The 18,699-nt window shown below is 50.9% G+C and overlaps 1 protein-coding gene across 1 annotated transcript in view; it reads left to right on the top strand.

Moving 5' to 3' along the window:
- Window positions 1-18,699, top strand: part of MDGA1 (MAM domain containing glycosylphosphatidylinositol anchor 1) — a 59,570-nt gene that overhangs the window by 19,099 nt on the left and 21,772 nt on the right. Inside the window, exons 2-3 of the mRNA XM_068960730.1 lie at window positions 13,744-13,883; window positions 18,073-18,247. Of these exons, the coding sequence (XP_068816831.1) occupies window positions 13,744-13,883; window positions 18,073-18,247 (315 nt within the window). The remainder of the gene's footprint in view (window positions 1-13,743; window positions 13,884-18,072; window positions 18,248-18,699) is intronic.

Here is an 18,699-nt window from a genome sequence, read left to right as displayed (position 1 = left end):
ACGGGTCATATGAAGAACCCACAAAGCAGGGAAGGGGGCCGAGAGTGATGGCGGTGGGGGCAGGAATGGTGTCTTAAAAAGCATGGTCAGGGTAGACCTCGCTCATAAAAGAGCTGAAGGAAGTGATGGGGTAGCTCTGGAAATCTAGGGAACAGCAGTCCAGTAACAGAGCTGCAAGTGCAAAGGTCGCTGAGGCAGAAGTGGGCTTGTCTGCTGGAAGAACAGCAAAGAGCAGTGTGACTGCAGTAGTGGGGAGTAAGATACAGGGGTGGGTGGGAGCAGGCGTGGGGCATAGCAGGCTACTGAAAAAGCTGTGGCTCTGACGTGAAGTGAGACGGGAGTCATGGTCGGGTTTGAGCAGAGGAGAGATGGGATCAGACTTAGTATAAAGAGATCTCTCTGGCTGCTGTGGAGAACAGACTGTACCAGGCAAGGAAGGAAGGAGTGTCAACCTCTTTGTTACAAAAATCCAGGCAGGGGATGGTGGTGGTGGCTCAGTCCAGTTTGGTATTTCAGGGGTTGGGTTCAGGATCAGTTCTGAAGATTGAGCTGGTGGCTTGGACGTAGGGTGTGGGAGGAGAGAAGTCAGGGATGACTCCCAGGTTTCTTTCTTTTTTTAAACTTTATATATATATTTTAAATTTACTTATTTGGCTGTGCTGGGTCTTACTGGCGGCAGGCAGGATCTTCAATCTTCACTGTGGCACGTGGGATCTAGCTCCTGACCAGTGATCAAACTGGGGCCCCCTCCATTGGGAGCTTAGAGTCTTAGCCAGACCACCACGGTAGCCCTGAGTCTCAGGTTTCTGGCTGATGGTGTGTTTTCAAGATGGGAGTGAGGATTGGCCCCCAGGCCTTGGGGTTGCTGAGCGGCACTAAGTGCTGTCCTCCTGATGTCATTGGATGTGGAAAGAGGCATAAAGTTAAAAAGGCCCTTACATCTCTGCTCCTTGGTTTTTAAGCCTTCAGAGCTAATCCTCCTTCCTCCTCCTGAGCTGGGGTGAAGATCAAGCCCAGAGGAGCTTTGCAAGGGCTGCATGAAGAGGTTTCAAGCTGTCAGGTTGTGACACCCATAATTTCACTCCAAAGCCAGGTAGGATGATGCCCAGGAACCCACAGTGGCCTGGGGCGGGGGTGGGGGCTCAGAGTGCTACCCCCAGCAGAGTGGAGGTGATAAGCTCTCCAGAAACACTGTCTTTCCCTCCCCTGCCCTCCTGTCCTGGGGTCTAATGCCCCACCTGCTCTCGAGCTGCAAGATTGATTTTGCTTTCAGGGTTGTTACTGTTATTATTATCCACTTAAACAACTTCATAGGAAAAGAAAAGGAATCCAATGACTATCAAACATGAGCCATTCATTCTAAATTCCCTGCCCATACCTGTCAATATATTTTTACATAGCAGTAAACAGCGGTCCACTCTGCACTCTCGATGACTTTATCTCCTGCGCACGTCTCCTGGTATTGACTGAGCCCTCAGACCTGTCAGCTTAATGGCCACAGGGCACCCCCTGCATCGATGTGCTGGAGTTTGGTCGCTGTTTCTCCAGTCCTGGGCATTTGGGCAGATGCCAATTTCTTCTTCTTCTAAAGAGCTCTGCCATGAATATCCTTATGTGAATTACTTTTTCCTTTTAAATTATTTCCTTGGGGCCTATTCCCCAAAGTGAGATTGTCTAGTAGGTCATAAGATAGGAACAGTTTTATGATTCTCCTTTTGCACTGCCAGGCTGTTACAAAAAGTTTGAGCTGGGCTTGTGCAGAGGCCAGCCATAGTGGATTTTATCATTTTAATTTATTTTCACTGGTGTCATAGGTGCATTATGGCCTGCTTCTTTGGGTCTTTTCAATACCTAATAATAATAAGACCTGATCTGCACAGAACTTTACAGTTCACATGGCACTTGCTGGTATGTCATCTCACTTAATAAGACACGATGCGTCTAATAGTATTGGCTTCTGTTTTCTATGGTGAATTGGGGGGTTTAGTCACGCCAAGTGCTGGAGTAGAGCTTTCAGTCTGTCCTTGCAGGTTGGGTTGGAAAGAACTCATGCCCACTCGCCACCATCCCGTCCTTTCTGAGCATCCAGGGCCTCAGATGCCAACTTCAGCCCCCGTCCACTGCCTCAAGCCCCCTTGTCTCCCTCAGCTCCCACAGCCAGGCCTGTGTCAGGCTGCAAACTGTGCCCTGTGCTTCAGACTTGGGTCTCAGCTAACAGGGTGGGAGGAAGCCATTGGGCTTTTTTGGGTCAGAGGGGGCTTTGGGGGTTCTTTGCTTTAGCAGAGCTGCCGCTCCCTCCACACCCTGACCCAGGGGTGGCCCAGGCTCTGCATTCTGGTTTGGGATCCTGGACCTGGCCGTGCGTCTCTGGTCCCACCCACGATGTGCTGGTCCAGGATGTGTCCCTAGTGCTGGTCACAGGAATGCTGGAGCCCTGCTGACTGAGCCTCGGGCTTCAATGAACAGGGTCCCGCAGGGGCCTGTCAGGCTCCACGACTGAAGCTGCAGCTCTCAGACGAGGGGGACCTTCTGATGCTGGACACACTCTGAGGTATGAGTATACAGGCTTAGTTTCTCCCTGGCATGTAGAACCTTCCCAGACCAGGGATTGAACCCATGTCCTCTGCATTGGCAGGCGGATTCTTAACCCTGTGCCACCAGGAAAGTCCTCAGTCCACACTGATATTCTGGTCTGTCTGGATTATGGCTCTTGGCATCCCCCCAAAGTAGGCCTCTTCATTCAGTTTTACATTTTCCTCTTGCAGGCCCTTGGAACAGGGTCCCAGTCCCTATGATCAAATGGAAAGGGAACTGAAATTTATTGAGCAGTTACTAGATACCGGTGGTTATGCTCTGTATCCACATTGTCTTGTTTAATCCTCCCAACCTAGAAGTTCCTTCTGCCAGAGCTGAGATATAGTATTATCCCCATTTTGCAGATGAAGGGACTGAGGCTTCGAGAAGTTAAATAACTTGCCCAAGGCTGTCTGTGGACAGCCCCTCAGACTTGCATTTACAGCCTCAGCTCAAGCAACGCCTGACTTGTAGCGACGCCTTTCTGCCCTCTCTTCCCTGAGTGTCCTGCCTACACTGGTTAGAACTGCCCTGTGTGCTATGCCCTGTTAACTCTCTTCAGTTGTGTCCAGCTCTGTGCGACCCCATGGACTGTAGCCAGGCTCTTCTGTCCTTGGGATTTCCCAGGCAACAATACTGGAGTGTGTTGCCAAGCCCTCCTCCAGGGGATCTTCCTGACCCAGGGATTGAACCCACATCTCTTACGTCTCCTGCACTGGCAGGCGGGTTCTTTACCAGTAGCACCACCTGGGAAGCCCAGAACTGCCCTGGGGCACCTCGTTGTTGAGAATTGATCTCCCTCCCCACAGAGAGAACGTCTTTTTATAGTTCCCCCAGGGGACCTCAGAGCCCTCGCTTAGAGGGCTTTCCCCGTGGCCTGTCCTGACATTCCAGAGTTCATTAGTCTTGTGCAGACTAGACTTCCACTGATACTCAGTGAAGATTCTGAGCAGAGCCCGGCACTCTCAAAACCTGTGTGCCTTCTGATGGAGCCAGGATGTAGGTGCAGTGGTGCCAAACCTTCCAAGGGATGGGGGTGTGGCTAGACTGCCCACCACTTTCAGCAGAGGAGGGTTGTCAGGAGTGCCAGGCTCTGCCAGAGGCAGCAAGCTCTGCAGACAGCATCAGGTCTTGAAAATAGGACCAGGCCTTATGCATCATAGTGGACTCTGCAAGCCATACCAGGCCCTGCCTCTGACTGTGAGAGCAGCGCTTGTCTTCACGCTCCGTCGTGGTGATAGGCTGGCAGCCTGTGCCCTGATCTTTCAGCTGTGGCTGCTTTCCACGCTCAGTGACAGTGCTCTTGGACCCGGAGGTCAGAGATATGTACAGTCGGGTTGGGGAGGGATTTTTGCAGTCAACGGGGAGGTCGGCTGAACGTGGATTTGGTTTTGATAAGCAAAAAAGCCCAGTTGCTGAGAGCAGACTTTAATAGAGTCTGTAGCAAGGGGAGGGCAGAGGTTCTTCGGGGAGGGAACCGTGCCTGATTGGCTCTGCATCCCAGAGCTGAGGGCAGGACAGTAGGTGCTCAGGAAATGTTACAGAAGGGATCCAGGAATCAATGCAGATGAACAGGTGATGTGTGTGTGTTTGAAGGGTTGGGAGGCCAGGGAGCAAGAAGGAAGATGGAGAGGAAAGCATCCTGGACTGATGTCTAATACCCTGGGGGAGTGACCAGCAGTGGATAGGGTCGGGGAGATGATGCTTCCCTTCAAGATGACAGGCACTAAGGTGAGGCCAGAGGAGATGGTACGGCTTCAGACTGGTTTTCCCAGCATGGAATTGGAGCCTCCCCAGACCCCAGCACTCCTGAGAAACCAGCTGGCCTGCCCCCAGGCCCGTGGCCCAGAGGCCAGGCTTTGGCCAGCTCTGCATACAGGTCTGTGCAGAGGGCAGGGTGAACCCTCACTGGGGAGTGCACAGAGCACAAGATTAATTTCCCCGAGAGGTCCTTGTTCGATGGCCTGTGGTCCACGGGAGAGGTGTGCGGCATCACGTAGCATCACAAGGCCCAGGCGGCGCCAGCCAAGTGCCTACCCTGAGAGCCTCATTTCAGACCCCGGCCGCCATTCTCTGAGCAGCTAATTAAAAGGGAAAAGCCTGTTAATATTTCAGCACTGTTAACTCTGCTAAATTATTAAGTGTCCATTTGCATTATGTACAAAAAGGGATCGATAAACATGTGGGTACCAGGAGCTGGGAGGATGAGGGAAGAAGAGTTTCTAAGGATGTGCCCTGGGACAAGCCCAACCAGTGACGTGGAGACTCTGTCCTACGCCTGGAGACTCTGTCCTCAGCTCTGTGTCAGGCACTTAGAAACTGGAGATGCGAAGGGCTTAGCACAAATGTCAGAGAGTCAGATGGACTCCAAACCAGCAGGGTGCCCTTGGGCAAGTTACTTGCCCTTGCTAAGCGTCAGCTTCCTCATCTGATTAGTGGGAACAATAATAGGCTTGTTATGAGCAGTAAACAATAGATATAAAACACTCAGTACAGCACTGGCCCGGAGTAACTTATTATGTATACGTTATGATGTTATTGTTATATGATGGTGATGGGGGGACACCTGAGACATAACCCCAGCCCACAGCAGTCCTTCCCTCCATGCTTCCTGTCGGCCTCTCAGCAGGCTTTTATCGCAGCTCTTCTTGACTATCCACTTCCCCAGTTCAGGATCTGGGTGTTGTAGCTCTCACCAGCACCCAGCTCAGCACCTCACACTTATGAGGGTTTGTTGAATGACGATCTGATAGAAGGCAGGACCAGAGCACAGATTCTATTTCCGTATCGCCTGGCCTGGAACACTTGGTGATGCTTCTGAGAAGTGGTTAGGGTGCTGGTACTTGGCCTGCCAGCCAGTAACTGGGGCGGATGGAACCGGCTTCAGGTGGGGAAGTCTGTGGCCCCCACTTCTTTTCTCTCCTTGTCCTCCCCTCATTCTGCTCTGTTTGGAAGTTTCCTTCAGCCTGCAGACACACTCCCCATGAAAATCAGGAGTGGCGAGCAGGACACCAGCTCCCACTCGGCCATGATTAACCTTTTAAAATTTAGGATGGGCAAGTTCATTTGTATATATATGTATTTTTTCAGATTCCACATTTAACGGATGTCATATGATATTTTTCCTTCTCTGACTTACTCCACTCAGTAGAAAATGAACTTCTGGTTGCCGGGGGGAAAGGGATAGTTAGGGACTTTGAGAAGATCATGTACACACTACTATATTTAAAATGGGTAAATATTTTTTATTTACACAGAGACCTATTATGTAGCACATGGAACCCTGCTCAACATTATGTGCCAGCCTGGATGGGAGGGGGGTTTGGGGGAGAATGGATACATGTATATGTATGGCTGAGTCCCTTCACTATTCACCTGAAACTGTTAACACAGCATTGTTAATCGGCTATACCCCAATACAAAATAAAAAGTTTAAAGTTTGGGAAAAATGCTGTTGCTGCTGCTGCTAAGTCGCTTCAGTCGTGTCCGACTCTGTGCGACCCCAGAGATGGCAGCCCACCAGGCTCCTCTGTCCCCGGGATTCTCCAGGCAAGAACACTGGAGTGGGTTGCCATCTCTTTCTCCAATGCATGAAAGTGAAAAGTGAAAGTGAAGTCTCTCAGTTGTGTCCGACTCCTAGCGACTCCATGGACTGCAGCCTACCAGGCTCTTCCATCCATGGGATTTTCCAGGCAAGAGTACTGCAGTGGGTTGCCATTGCCTTCTCTGAAGAATAAATAAATAAACTTTAGGATGAAGAGGAAAGCTGAAGGAAAGCGATGGATGGGGCTTTTAATCAAGGAGTTTCATTTCCACTGCTGTCTGTCAGCCTTGTTTGGCCCCCCATCCTACTGTTGACTCCTCCTGCACTTGGCCAGCATTTGCCCCCCCACCCCACCCCACCCCACCCCTGACCCCCTTGGCTAACATCCAGGGAGAAAATTCTCCCATGGGGGATGGGGATCTTTGATGAAATTCCCCTTCCAGGTTGCAGTGAGAATTCTCTTCAGGAGCCCAGGGGGCAAGCTGGAATTTGCCTTAAAGTGAGTCCTTGAGAGCTGGTGGCTTCCTCGCTGGGCCTCCTGGTGCTGGCAGTCCCTACCGCACCGGGGACTCGGGGTGTATGCTTTTGGAGGAAGGAAGGAGTGAGCTGGGAGAACCTGCCAGGGACTTGCCATTTCTGCTCAGCGGCCCTCCTTAGCACGCGGCCCCATCGGTGACAGCCCTCATGCTACTTGGCTCTTCTCAGCCAAGGGCCTGGGGAGGGGCATGTTCCTTGACTCCGTAGCCATTATACTCTGTGAAGAAAGGGCTTTATGGTCAAATGGAAAGCACTGGAATAAACCAAGTTATGTGGATGTGTTTGCATGCGTGCCTGTGTGCTCAGTCACTTCAGTTGGGTCCGATTTGGCGACCCTGTGGACTGTAGCCCACCAGCCTCCTCTGTCCATGGGATTCTCCAGGCAAGAATACTGGAGTGGGTTGTTACGCCCTCCTCTGGGGGATCTTCCAGACTCAGGAATCAAACCCGCGTCTCCTGCAGCTCCTGCGTTGCAGGCAGGTTCTTTACGCTGAGCCACTGTGTTTATTGCAGGCCTTTTCAGAGCCTCTAAGAGTATGCTCTTTTGTGCTGCGACTCAGAGGGAGAGAGAAGGTACAACATCCTTATTTGGCGATGGGCTCTGTGAGCCTTGTGTGGCACCCAGGTTAGGAGACACTGTTTTTTCTTTTCCTGGGGGGATTTGTTGATAAGAAAAGTGAAATATTGTAGCAAAAGTCTCCTGGACCAAAAGCGGAGAAATAGTTCCAAAATCCTGTCCTAGTTTCTATCCACCAAAGTGGCACCAGAGAGAAATAAATCCAGCAGTACCTCTGAAATTCCCAGGGAGTTTGTTACAAATATGAACTCTGAAGAGTCAGGCTGGTGATTCTGCACAGGGCCTGGGAATCTGCATTGCAAAGGGCTCGCCACCAGTCCCCTACAGGGTGACACAAGGGAGGGGGCAGGGGAGTCCATGGAGGGCAGAGAACTGAATTCCAGGCTAGCAGACAGAAAGCCTGGGTTCGAGCCCCAGCTCTGCTAGTGCCTGTGACCCTGAGTGGAAAGAGCGCTCCCTTCTCCAGGCCTCAGTCTCCTTCGCTACCAAAGGAGGCTAAATAGGACTTTAGAAATAATGCCCTTTCTGGCTCTTAGAAATAAGGCCAGGAGCTTGCAAATATACAGTGGACCCCAGGAATGTATCAGGCCTCACCATCTGTGGTAGATAAGACAGCATCCTTTCATGCAAAGCCCTTGCAGGCCCTGGGGAGATGGCGTTTTGAGAGGAGTGCAGATCACGTACAGAATAATAACACTGGCTGGCGTGCTTGGGGGGCTTACTGTGAACCAAACAGTTTTAAACACTTCGCCTACATTTACTTACTTATTCCTTCCCACAACAACCCCATTTTACAAATGAGAAAACTAAGGCTTGGATAACTTGCTGAAAGTCTTAACTTTCTGAAAGTTGAGTGTATAAAAGGGCTCCATCCCGCCCCTCTGGTTTTCTGACCCCTCTAAAGTCCCTCACAGCCCTCAACATGAATTTGGAACAAATTCGTGAGACATCCCTAACGGTTTAGTGTCTGCTTCGAGTCCCTCCACCCTTGGGATATGGCGTGGGCCACAGAGGCTGGTCTGCTGTCCCCATCTCTTGGTCCTGTTTAATCATCTCAAGAGCTGTCACTTCTTGGCAGAACATATACTGCTTGGGATTTCCCTGGTGGTCCAGTGGCTAAGGCTCTGCACTCCCAGTGCAGGGGCCCCAGGTTAGATCCCTGGTCAGGCAACTAGAAGTCACATGCCGCTACCAAGAGTTCACATGCTCCAACTAAAGATCCCGGATGCCACAGCGAGGATCGAAGATCCCGAGTGCTGCAGCTAAGACCAGTTGCACTCAAAAAAAAAAAGAGAGAAACACATACTGTTTGGCCAGGTGTTTTACATACATTGTATTTAAGCCTCACACCAGCCCTGGGAGAAGGCATTATTCTTCGCATCTCTTGCTCCTGAGACTGAGGCTCAGAGAGGTGAAGTAACTTGCCCGGTGTCACCCAGCTAGAGGGCAGCAGAGCCAGAAATGAGCCCCAGATTGTCTGCTCTTTCCATGTCTCTCCAGCAGACCCCTCCTCTGCCCAGTTTCTTTGGTCACGACCCCTGCCCCCCCGCCCCCCGCTTCAGGGTCGTCCTGGCAATAACCACACTCTGAAACCATCCTGTTCACTTCTGTTTCCTTCTTTGCCGTCCGTCTCCCCAAGAGTGCTCTTTCAGGGCTGGTCCTCGTTTGCTTTTCGTGACAGTCTCTTGAGTATCCAGCGCTGCGGCCGGCTGGGAGCATTTGCCGTTCGAGAGACTGAATGAGGGGATTATGTCACAGTGCCTCTTGACTCAGGCCCCGGCCTGGCTGCCTTTGGAATGAGAAGATGCTGTTTGCTGGCAGTGCCTCCCGGGCGTGTGTGGAGCGAGAGGCTGAGACTCAGTGGGACACAGCCCCTTTTGGGGGGATTGTAACTTGGGGGGGTCTCTGTTGGTTTAGGGTCAGACACATAGTTCTAGCCATCCTGTGGGTAAGCGGAGTTGGGGAGGCTGACTCATGTTAATGAAACAGTGGGGGTGATGAGCTAATTGGAATGCCTAGGCCAAGGGGGCCTGTGTATGTGTGCATGTGCTAAGTCGCTTCAGCCGTGTCCTGTGCTTTGTGACCCCATAGACTATAGCCCACCAAGTTCCTCTGCCCATGGGATTCTCCAGGCAAGAATACTGGGGTGGGTTGTCATTTCCTCCTCCGGGAGATCTTCCCAACCCAGGGATGGAACCCGTGTCTCTGACGTCTCCTGCGTTGGCATTTGATTCTTTACCACTAGCACCGCCTGGGAAGCCCAAAGGGCCCTGGGTGCCTTGCAACTAGCCAGCATTTGCTCCAGAAGGAACATCTGTACTGGGAAGAAGTCAGTCATGGGAAGCAGCTCGTCAAGAAGGACTTGGAATAAAGGGAGAGGGTGACTGAGGAAACTGGATAACCTCAGTGCACAGTGTCATCAAAGGGGGGTGGGTGGATGCTCTTTCTTTATCTAATACAAGTGATATAGTAGAATCTTAAGCAAATACCTTGTGCCTTTTCACGTGTGCATCCACCCTTCTAACAACCACTCAGATTAGGGCTATGAATATTCCCATCTCATTAGATGGGATCCCGTCTCCTCCCCAGAAGCTTCTCTTGTACCTTCTTAGTAAATAATCCCTCACCTCCACCCAAGGGCAACCATGGCTTAGACCTCTGTTACTATAAGACTGGCTTTTTTTCAAGTTCTGAATTTCAAATATATGAAACCGTACACTCTTTCCTCTTTTATGTCTGAGTTCTTTTCACTCAAATTGTGCTGTGAGATTCAACAGCATTGTTGTGTCTATCCATAGTTCTTTTTTTCACTTCTGTGTAATATTCCATTGTATGAATATGTGAGAATTAATTTACCCTTGTTGCTCTTGATGGACATGGGGATTGTTTCTTGTTTTTAGTTGTAATGAATAAACCTGTTGTGAATATTCTTGGGCCTATTTGGTTGTCATAAGCACCAATTTCTACTGGGTACATACCCAGAAATGGGATTCCTGTGTCCTGGGGTACATACTTGTTTAACCTGAGTTGTGTTTGTTCCATTGCTCTGTTGTATCTGACTCGTTGCAGCAGCATGTATGGCAGCACGCTAGGCTTCCCTGTCCTTCACCATCTCCCAAAGTTTGCTCAAACTCATGTCACTGAGCTGGTGATGCCATCCAACCATCTCATCCTCTCTCACCCCCTTCTCCTCTTACCCTCAGTCTTTCCCAGCATCAGGGTCTTTTCCAGTGAGTTGGCTCTTTGTATCAGGTGGCCAAAGTATTGGAGCTTCAGCTTCCACAGCAGTCTTTAGCCTGTGTAGGGGCTGCCAAAATCTCTTCCAAAGAGGTTCTACCATTTGAGAGTTGGATAGTCTTAGTGGTTAATATCATTAAAGGAAGTTGGGTAATCTTAGTGATGTCATCATCCATGATGCCAGCTCATAGCCCCATGGCCAGTGAGGAAGCGAACCTGTCAGGTAGTCAGAAGCCTTGTGTCTGCAGGTCAGGCCCCATCTTTCCCAGCTTGTGCTGTCCAGGCCCTGAGAAAGTTCAGCTCTCTAACTCACTTTCAGAATTCCTTATCAGTCACCAAAGCATCTGTCATTACAACACAGCCTGGCTATGGGCAAGCCATGCTGTCCAAAATTACAGCTTATCTTCCACTGTAGCCTGTTAAATCAATGTCTTCCTTGTTGAGAGGCACCCCGGGCCTCTTGCAGACATCCAGGCAGCCTCTGGTCTTACCAGCAACTGGCACACGCATCATACATTGGTGGGTTGTTTCCTGATGAGATTGCCTGAGGGCCTTGGCTGCAGATGGCTATCTCTTCCAATGCATTTCCATTTCAGGGGGCGACAGTTTCAGACTTGTTCCCCAGATTCCAGGGTGCACCTCGCATAGGGACTACATGCTATTGATAAAATTCATAGAAAGTATGAGTTGAAAAAAGATGTCAGAAGTTATCTAGCACATGCACCTCCTACAGGTGGGGAAACTGAGGTCCTTGAGGTCTGACTTGCCCCAGGCCACACAGCTTGTCTCCTGACCACTAGCCTAGGTTCATTGCTCCAGGGCAGCCAGACTGGACACTCAGACTCTAGGTTGGTGGCAGCTGCCACTGTTTGCAGAACCTGCTGCTGTTTGCAGAGACTCTCGTGGTTAAACCCAACCTACGTCACTCCCAGTGGTTGCGCACCTGCCCCCCGCCCCCACCCTCTGCTAGCTTCTTGACCTATGGCCAGGCTGCCTCTGTGGACCTATCTCTGTCATTAGTTCATGCCTGTCCTGTCACTGTTGGTTGGAGAGACTCTGTTAATTAAAGTACAATTTGTGACAACAGTAAGAACACATCAGAGTTCTACTAAGCACTTCTCATTTATCCTGTGTCATCATCACTCCTGAGGGCTTCCCAGCTGAAGCTAGTGGTAAAGAACCCAGCTGCCAGTGCAGGAGATGTAAGAGGTGTGGGTTTGATCCCTGGGTCAGGAAGATCCCCTGGAGGAGGGCTTGGCAACCCACTCCAGTATTCTTGCTTGGAGAATTCCATGGGCAGAGGAGCCTGGCTGCAGTCCATAGCGTCGCAAAGAGTCGGACGTGACTGAGGCAACTTAGCATGCACGTATCATCACTTCCACCCTTGGAAGTTGTCAGGGTTGGTAGCATTCTCTCATCTAAGAGATGAGAAAATGAAGGTCCAGAGGTCACCAGTGTTTTACCCTGGGTAATACGGAATATTAGACTGCCCTGTCAACCTGCAGGAAGACCCCTGTTCCTTGAGGACTGGTTCAAAAGCTACCTCTTCCACAGTCTTCTGTGATTCTTCCTCCAGCAGTGATGTCTTTCTCCCCTGACCTCCTAGGGCTTTCTTTACCTCTTTTTCAATGCTTAGCACCTTCACCGTGGAATATTCCTATACATTCATTCATTCAGTGTTCACTGAGTACCTGCTGGATTCAAGGCTGGGGATACCAATGTAAGCTCATGGTTGGGTAGGCAGAAAGATGAGAATCCTGAGTTTGATAGTCACACAGACTGATGCTTTGTTGCTGTGCTGGAAAAGTGATGGAGGCCGAAGTGGGGAGGATGTAAGTCAATCATAGAATGCTTGCTGGAGGATGTTACACATTGCATGAACAGGTTTTATCTCCCTGCACCTCTTTAGGGCAAGGACCCAAGTTTTCACCCTTGTGTCCCTTATACCCTGGATCAGCTCTCCTACCTCCACCTCGTCCACCCTTATCTGTGAGCAGACATGTTTGAACTTGAGGTCTTGCCCTCTTTCCCAGAGCCCAAGTACTGGTGGGCTGGGGGCTGGTTTGCTTTCAGGACAGTGGGGTTAAGACACCAAAGGAAGGCTGCGAACTTCTCTGGTTGCATCATTTTCCCTCTGGTCCCCCAGCCCTGGCCAGACCCCAGCCCCCAGGCACTGTGAGAGGGTCAAGGAGGGCATGTAGTCTTAGGAGAATTTCCAGGTCCCCCGGTGAAGACTTCTGTCCCTTGGAGGGGAGGCTGGCACAGGTTCCGTGAGCAATGAGGGAACGGTAACAGGCCTTTGGGTGAGGGGAGTGATGTGTGGTGTGTGGGGCTGGGGGATAATCTTGGTCAGGTTCACTAAAAGTTGAGCCTGGAGTGGTTGGTGGGAGTGAGTTCAGGCAAGTGATTTGCTGAAAAAGTGCTCCCAGGACAAACTGAAAGGGGACGAGGGAAACAGCTGGGTGACAATGTGGTTTAGTTGACTTAGTCTCAGCCAGTTCCCCGGGTGGGGGCAGAAGGGCTCTGGAACGTGCACGGAACCATAGTCACCTCACTTAAGGCAACACGGCTGGGCCTTTGCATCGTGTCACTGGTGTGTGTATGTGTGTGGGGGGTACCAATGGACAAGGGGTGACCTCCTAGGCATGTTTGGTCCAGGCAGTGCTCACTGTCTGAAGGCAATTCCTTGGGGCAGGTGAGCTCTGCGTGCCTCGCAGCTGACACCGAAGCTGGGAATGGAGGCACCTGCCAGATGTGGAGAGCAGCCTCCACGACTGGGGTCTAAGACATGATGCTCATTGAGTGATAACCAATTTGCACAGATTACCAAGCCTCCTCACAATCCTTGGCTCATTGAAAAGCACCTCTCTCTCTCTCTTTAAAAAAAATATTTTTATTTATTTTTTGACTGCACCGGGCCTTAGTTGCAGCACACGGGATCTTCCGTCTTCGTTGTAGCACGTGGACTCTTAGCTGTGGCATGGGGGATCAAACCCCAGTCCCCTGCATTGGGAGCATGGAGTCTTAGCCACTGGACCACCAGGGAGGCCCCAAAGAGCACAGATCTCTTGCAAGAGCAGTGGGGTGGGGAGGAGTTGCCCCTTTCCTGAGTCCTTGACCCTTCTGGTTCTGGCCTAGGCGCCCCAGGAGGAGCTCAACGGGATGAGGCCTCTGAGGGATATGCTGGGGAGTTCTGGGTGTCACACTCGGGAGGGAGCCTTAGACCTCCTCTGGCCTCCGAGCCTCCTGTCTCAACCTCCCCGTCTCCCGCCAGCTCCAGCCCAGGCTCAGATCGTGCACGCGGGCCAGGCGTGTGTGGTGAAGGAGGACAACATCAGCGAGCGCGTCTACACCATCCGGGAGGGGGACACCCTTGTGCTGCAGTGCCTTGTCACTGGGCACCCTCGGCCCCAGGTAAGCCCCCGCCCTGGCCTGTGGGTGTCCCCCTGCCCTCGCCTGCTCACTCCCCGCCCCACTCCAGGATCAGAAGAGGCAGTGGGGCCTGAGACTGGAGGCAGATGGTAGCAGGCCAGCAGAAGACAGGAGCCTGGGGCTGGGGAAATGGCTGGAAAATAGACTCTGTGGGGAAGGGCTAGACTGTGGGCTTATTCGCCTGGAAACACTGACAACTGAATGTCAGCTCCATTCCACTCCATGCCCTGTGCCTGCTGAGTGAACACTCCTGCAGATACACCTTCAGCCACTGTGAAGTCAGACCGTGAGCCAAGCACCATGCTAGGTGCTTTCTCCAGTGTTTCCTCCTTGAAGCCTCACAGCCAGGCTGAGGAAGGCATTAGGGCCTCCATTGTGAGCTGCGGAAATCGAGGATCAGAGAGGTTGGGTAAACTCCCAAGGTCACCCAGCACTTGTGAGGGCAGAAGCAGAATTTGAATCCAGAACCAGCGTTCTCTATGGCTTAGCACACTTCCTCTTCCAGTTGGGGGACCCAGGAGTTACCAACAACATATAACACGATCGCAAACAAACAACAACAACAAGCAAACAAAAAAACACATAACCACTACTTCAGGAGGTTTGCAGTATGCAAACCCCACAGAAGATGGGTATCTGGAAAAGCCAGGTGTGAATTTTGTCCCAGACCCACTGTATGTTTCAGGCAGGAAGTGTTGGCTGGTTATCACAGAGCTGGCAGAAAGAGGTAGGAGGATGGGCTGAAGGGACGGGTGGAATTTGCTGGTGAGCTGCTGTGACCTTTAAAAAGCAGCAGAAAAGGTTTTGGTTGGCTCCTAGGAAGCACAGTGATTGCAAAGTTCTTTTTTGGAGGGGGGATAATATTGGAAACAGGGACAGCTTTAGTAGGTTTGACCTTAAGACAAGCAGATGGACAGGAAAAGCCCAAAGGTTTTAGTCTGAAACTGCAATCATCACTGCTTGCTCCTTCTTAAGGATTTGTTTGGAAGTGAAAACAATGCTGCCAGTCTTCAGGATGCTTCCTGTCTAGGTGTGACTTTAGGGGTGGTCCTCTCTAAAGCCTAACCCTAAGAGAGAGAAGGCAATGGCACCCGACTCCAGTACTCTTGCCTGGAAAATCCCATGGATGGAGGAGCCTGGTAGGCTGCAGTCCATGGGGTCACGAAGAGTTGGACGCGACTGAGCGACTTCCCTTTCACGTTTCACTTTCATGCATTGGAGAAGGAAATGGCAACCCACTCCAGTGTTCTTGTCTGGAGAATCCCAGGGACGGGGGAGCCTGGTGGGCTGCCATCTGTGGAGTCTCACAGAGTCGGACACGACTGAAGCGACTTAGCAGCAGCAGCAGCAAACTCTCCCTAAGGCTGCACTGGCCACCTGTGGGTGTCCCCCTTGTGCATCGCATGTAAGAGTCATTCATGGGTATGACTTGTGTGTCCATACACCCGTTTTATATTCCTGTTTATAGTTCATTGTTCTTCCTGCTACCTAGGTTCAATCCCTTGGGCTCATATTTGACTCAGCCCCATATCAGTCTCCACCTGCAGCCAGGCTCTGAGGCCTTTTTATGTCTCTTGCATGGATCTCCTTCTATTCCTCATTACCCGTTGAGGTCAGACCTTCTGTCCTGTCCCTTGGACTATGGCAGTAGACTCTGACTGGCCTCCCATTCTCCCATCCCCTCCCCCAATCCATTCCTGCACCCTGTTCGCAGAGTCATCACCCTCAGACCTGCTAGCTACATCGTATCACTCCCCTGCCCACATGTATCCCCATTACCTACCAGACCCAGTTCAGGCTCATGGGGTGGAATGAGATCTCCCACAGCCCAGCCCCCACCTACCTGTCCTGTCTGATCTCCCACCGCCATCTTCCTCACACCCTGTCTTCGGTAAACCTGTCCAGAAATACCCTGTTCACTCTTGCTGTAGCCACTGCTCACCTTCTCTCTCTCTCTTTTTTTGACTACACCATGTGGCTTATGGGATCTTAATTCCCTGACCAGAGATCCAGCCTGTGCCCCTGTACTGGAAGCATGGAGTCTTAACCACTAGGCTGCCAGGGAAGCCCCTAGCCGCTGCTCTTTACCTCTTCTGAAATGCCTTCCAGTGCTTTTTTTGCTCATTTCCTTGCAATAAATATTGAGCACCTGCTGTGTGCCAAGTACTACGATGGGTCCTGAGGCTACAGCTGCAGTTCCCACCGCCATGGAGCATCCACATTCTCGGGGTGGAGCAAATACCATCCATCTCATGACCTGCTTTGTGGTCTCATCGGGGAATGAGTGCGCCTGAAGTCCCTACTCCCAACTAACAGCAAGAGAGAGGGGATGTCTATGGCCAAAAGGAAGAAGAACTCTACAGCAACGGCAGTGAGCAAAAGCTGAAGAACCTGGTCCTTGGAGGGACTTAACCACATACTCACTTCAGAGACAGTAGTATTAATACACACGAGGGTGGTATGAGCTGAGGGCCACAGGCTCATCTATGACCAGAGCTGGGGCTGGACCTTCTACCTAAAACTGGAAGCTTAATACGAGTTATACCACCTATGAATGGGGACCAGATCTCTGCCCCACAGCCCAGAGTCACAGCAGGGAGCAGACTTTTGCTTCAGGGTGTGAGTGCAAACAGTGTCACCTTTGAGGGAATAACCCTAATCCAGTCTGTGTCTTGCACTATCCAAGTGGTAAGGAAACCTTAAGCTGCAAAACATATAAAACCTGGTTTGAACCTATGAATCCATGTATCTTGGGTGTAGGCAGCCACATAGTTACACCCCAGACGGGCATGTCAGGGCCCAAGTGGTACTTTTGAGGTAATTCCTACTGAATACAAGCCCATGGGGGTAAAATCTTAAAACACAATGCTGGGAGAGCCAGTCCATAGACCCCAAATAATTGAACAACTCACATCTGGGAAAACAGAGATCATAGAGCAATCTGGAGGGAATCCTTAAAATAAATATGTTTAAAATGTTTAAAGAGATAATGGAAGGAATAGAATCCACAAGACAGGAGATTATAAAACCTGATCAGTTAAGGATATAGAAAAAGCAAACAGAAATCCTAGAAGTAAAAAATGATGCAGTCTTTAGAAAAATTTGGCCTCAAAGCCGTAGAAGTAGCTAAAGAAGAAACTGGTGAATTGGACGATAGATACAAAGCAGCTACAATGCAGTCTGGAGAAGACAGAGGGATGCCAAGTGTGAAAAGGAAGTTGGAAGAATGAGAAGCTATAACATAAATCAAGGCATTCTAGAAGGACTAGAGAAAACTTAGAGGCGGCAATCTTTAAAGAGATAGAGGCTGAGAGTTTTGTAGTACTGAAGAATGCTATAAATTCTTTGATGGAGAAACCAGGCCCTAAGCAGTTTGTAAACAAACCCCATCTAGGTGAATCATGGTAAAACTGCAAAATGTCAAGTACAAAAAGAAAAAAATCTTTTTCATGGTCTTGTTCTTTCTCCCAAACACCCTCTGATCAACGCCTGAATGGCCTGAAGCTGCTGTAGCCCTCCCAAAGTTTTGTAACCCCTGGGTCTATCAGAGTAGAGTGCGGGTGGTGAGATGAGAGTATCAGAGACACCATCACTCCTGCCAAATTCTGCTGGTCACACCGAACATTCCTGGTACAAAGTGGGAGGGAACTACAGAAAGGTGTGACCATCAGGAGGTGGAGACCACTGGGGGCCATCCATGGTAGAGGCTGGCTACCACATAGACCTCTTTCATACAGGAGAAGTCTGAAACTAGGAGATGAGTAAACTACCCATGCCAGTAAGCTAAAAAAATGGGATAACAAAAATTTCATCAAAGTCTTACTCTTCCAGGCACTAACTATATACTCGTTTAGTTTTCCCAATAAGCCCAGGAAGGGAGTAATATTTCCATTTTAGAGACGCGGAAAGGAAGGCAGGAGAGGTTGGGTAACTTGTCCACAAATCGATTCTCTTAACAACTGCACATTCTGCCTTTGTAAAAACCTCCTCCCTCTGCTCCTAGATTGTCCAGGCTCTCCACTGAGAGGTCCCACCTCCAGTGTGCTTTTCTTCGAGGCTGTTTGGGTTAGCTTCCCCCGCCTGCGTATAGCCCGCGTGCACTTGGGAAAAGAACGGGAGTGGGCGGGGAGCCCTTGCCCCAGTCCGATTGTGTCCTGCCTGGCTGGCCCAGGTGCGTTGGACTAAGACAGCTGGGAGCGCTTCGGACAAGTTCCAGGAGACCTCGGTGTTCAATGAGACGCTTCGCATCGAGCGCATTGCGCGCACGCAGGGTGGCCGCTACTACTGCAAGGCCGACAACGGCGTGGGCGTACCCGCCATCAAGTCCATCCGGGTGGACGTGCAGTGTGAGTCGGGTTCCCTCTCAGTACCCAGGGCAGGGGCCTGCTCCTGGGGGCTCAGGCTGGGAAGAAGGAGTGGGGAGGAGGGTGGAGACGTGGCAGTTCCATAGAAAACAATGGTAGAGACTCTCTGCCGGGTTAGAGAAGGGCATCTTTGATGTTCCTTCAATTTGCACTACCCTGGCTCACTCCCGGAGAAGGCAATGGCACCCCACTCCAGTACTCTTGCCTGGAAAAATCCCATGGATGGAGGAGCCTGGTAGGCTGCAGTCCATGGGGTCACTAAGAGTCTGACACGACTGAGCGACTTCACTTTGACTTTTCACTTTCATGCATTGTGGAAGGAAATGGCAACCCACTCCAGTGTTATTGCCTGGAGAATCACAGGGATGGGGGAGCCTGGTGGGCTGCCGTCTATAGGGTCGCACAGAGTCAGATACGACTGAAGTGACTTAGCA

This window comes from Capricornis sumatraensis, chromosome 22, assembly GCF_032405125.1.
Source record: "Capricornis sumatraensis isolate serow.1 chromosome 22, serow.2, whole genome shotgun sequence".
In the NCBI taxonomy this organism is placed as follows: Eukaryota; Metazoa; Chordata; class Mammalia; order Artiodactyla; family Bovidae; genus Capricornis; species Capricornis sumatraensis.
The sequence above is the reverse complement of the archived record's forward strand: the minus strand, read 5'-3'. Positions and strand labels throughout refer to the sequence as shown.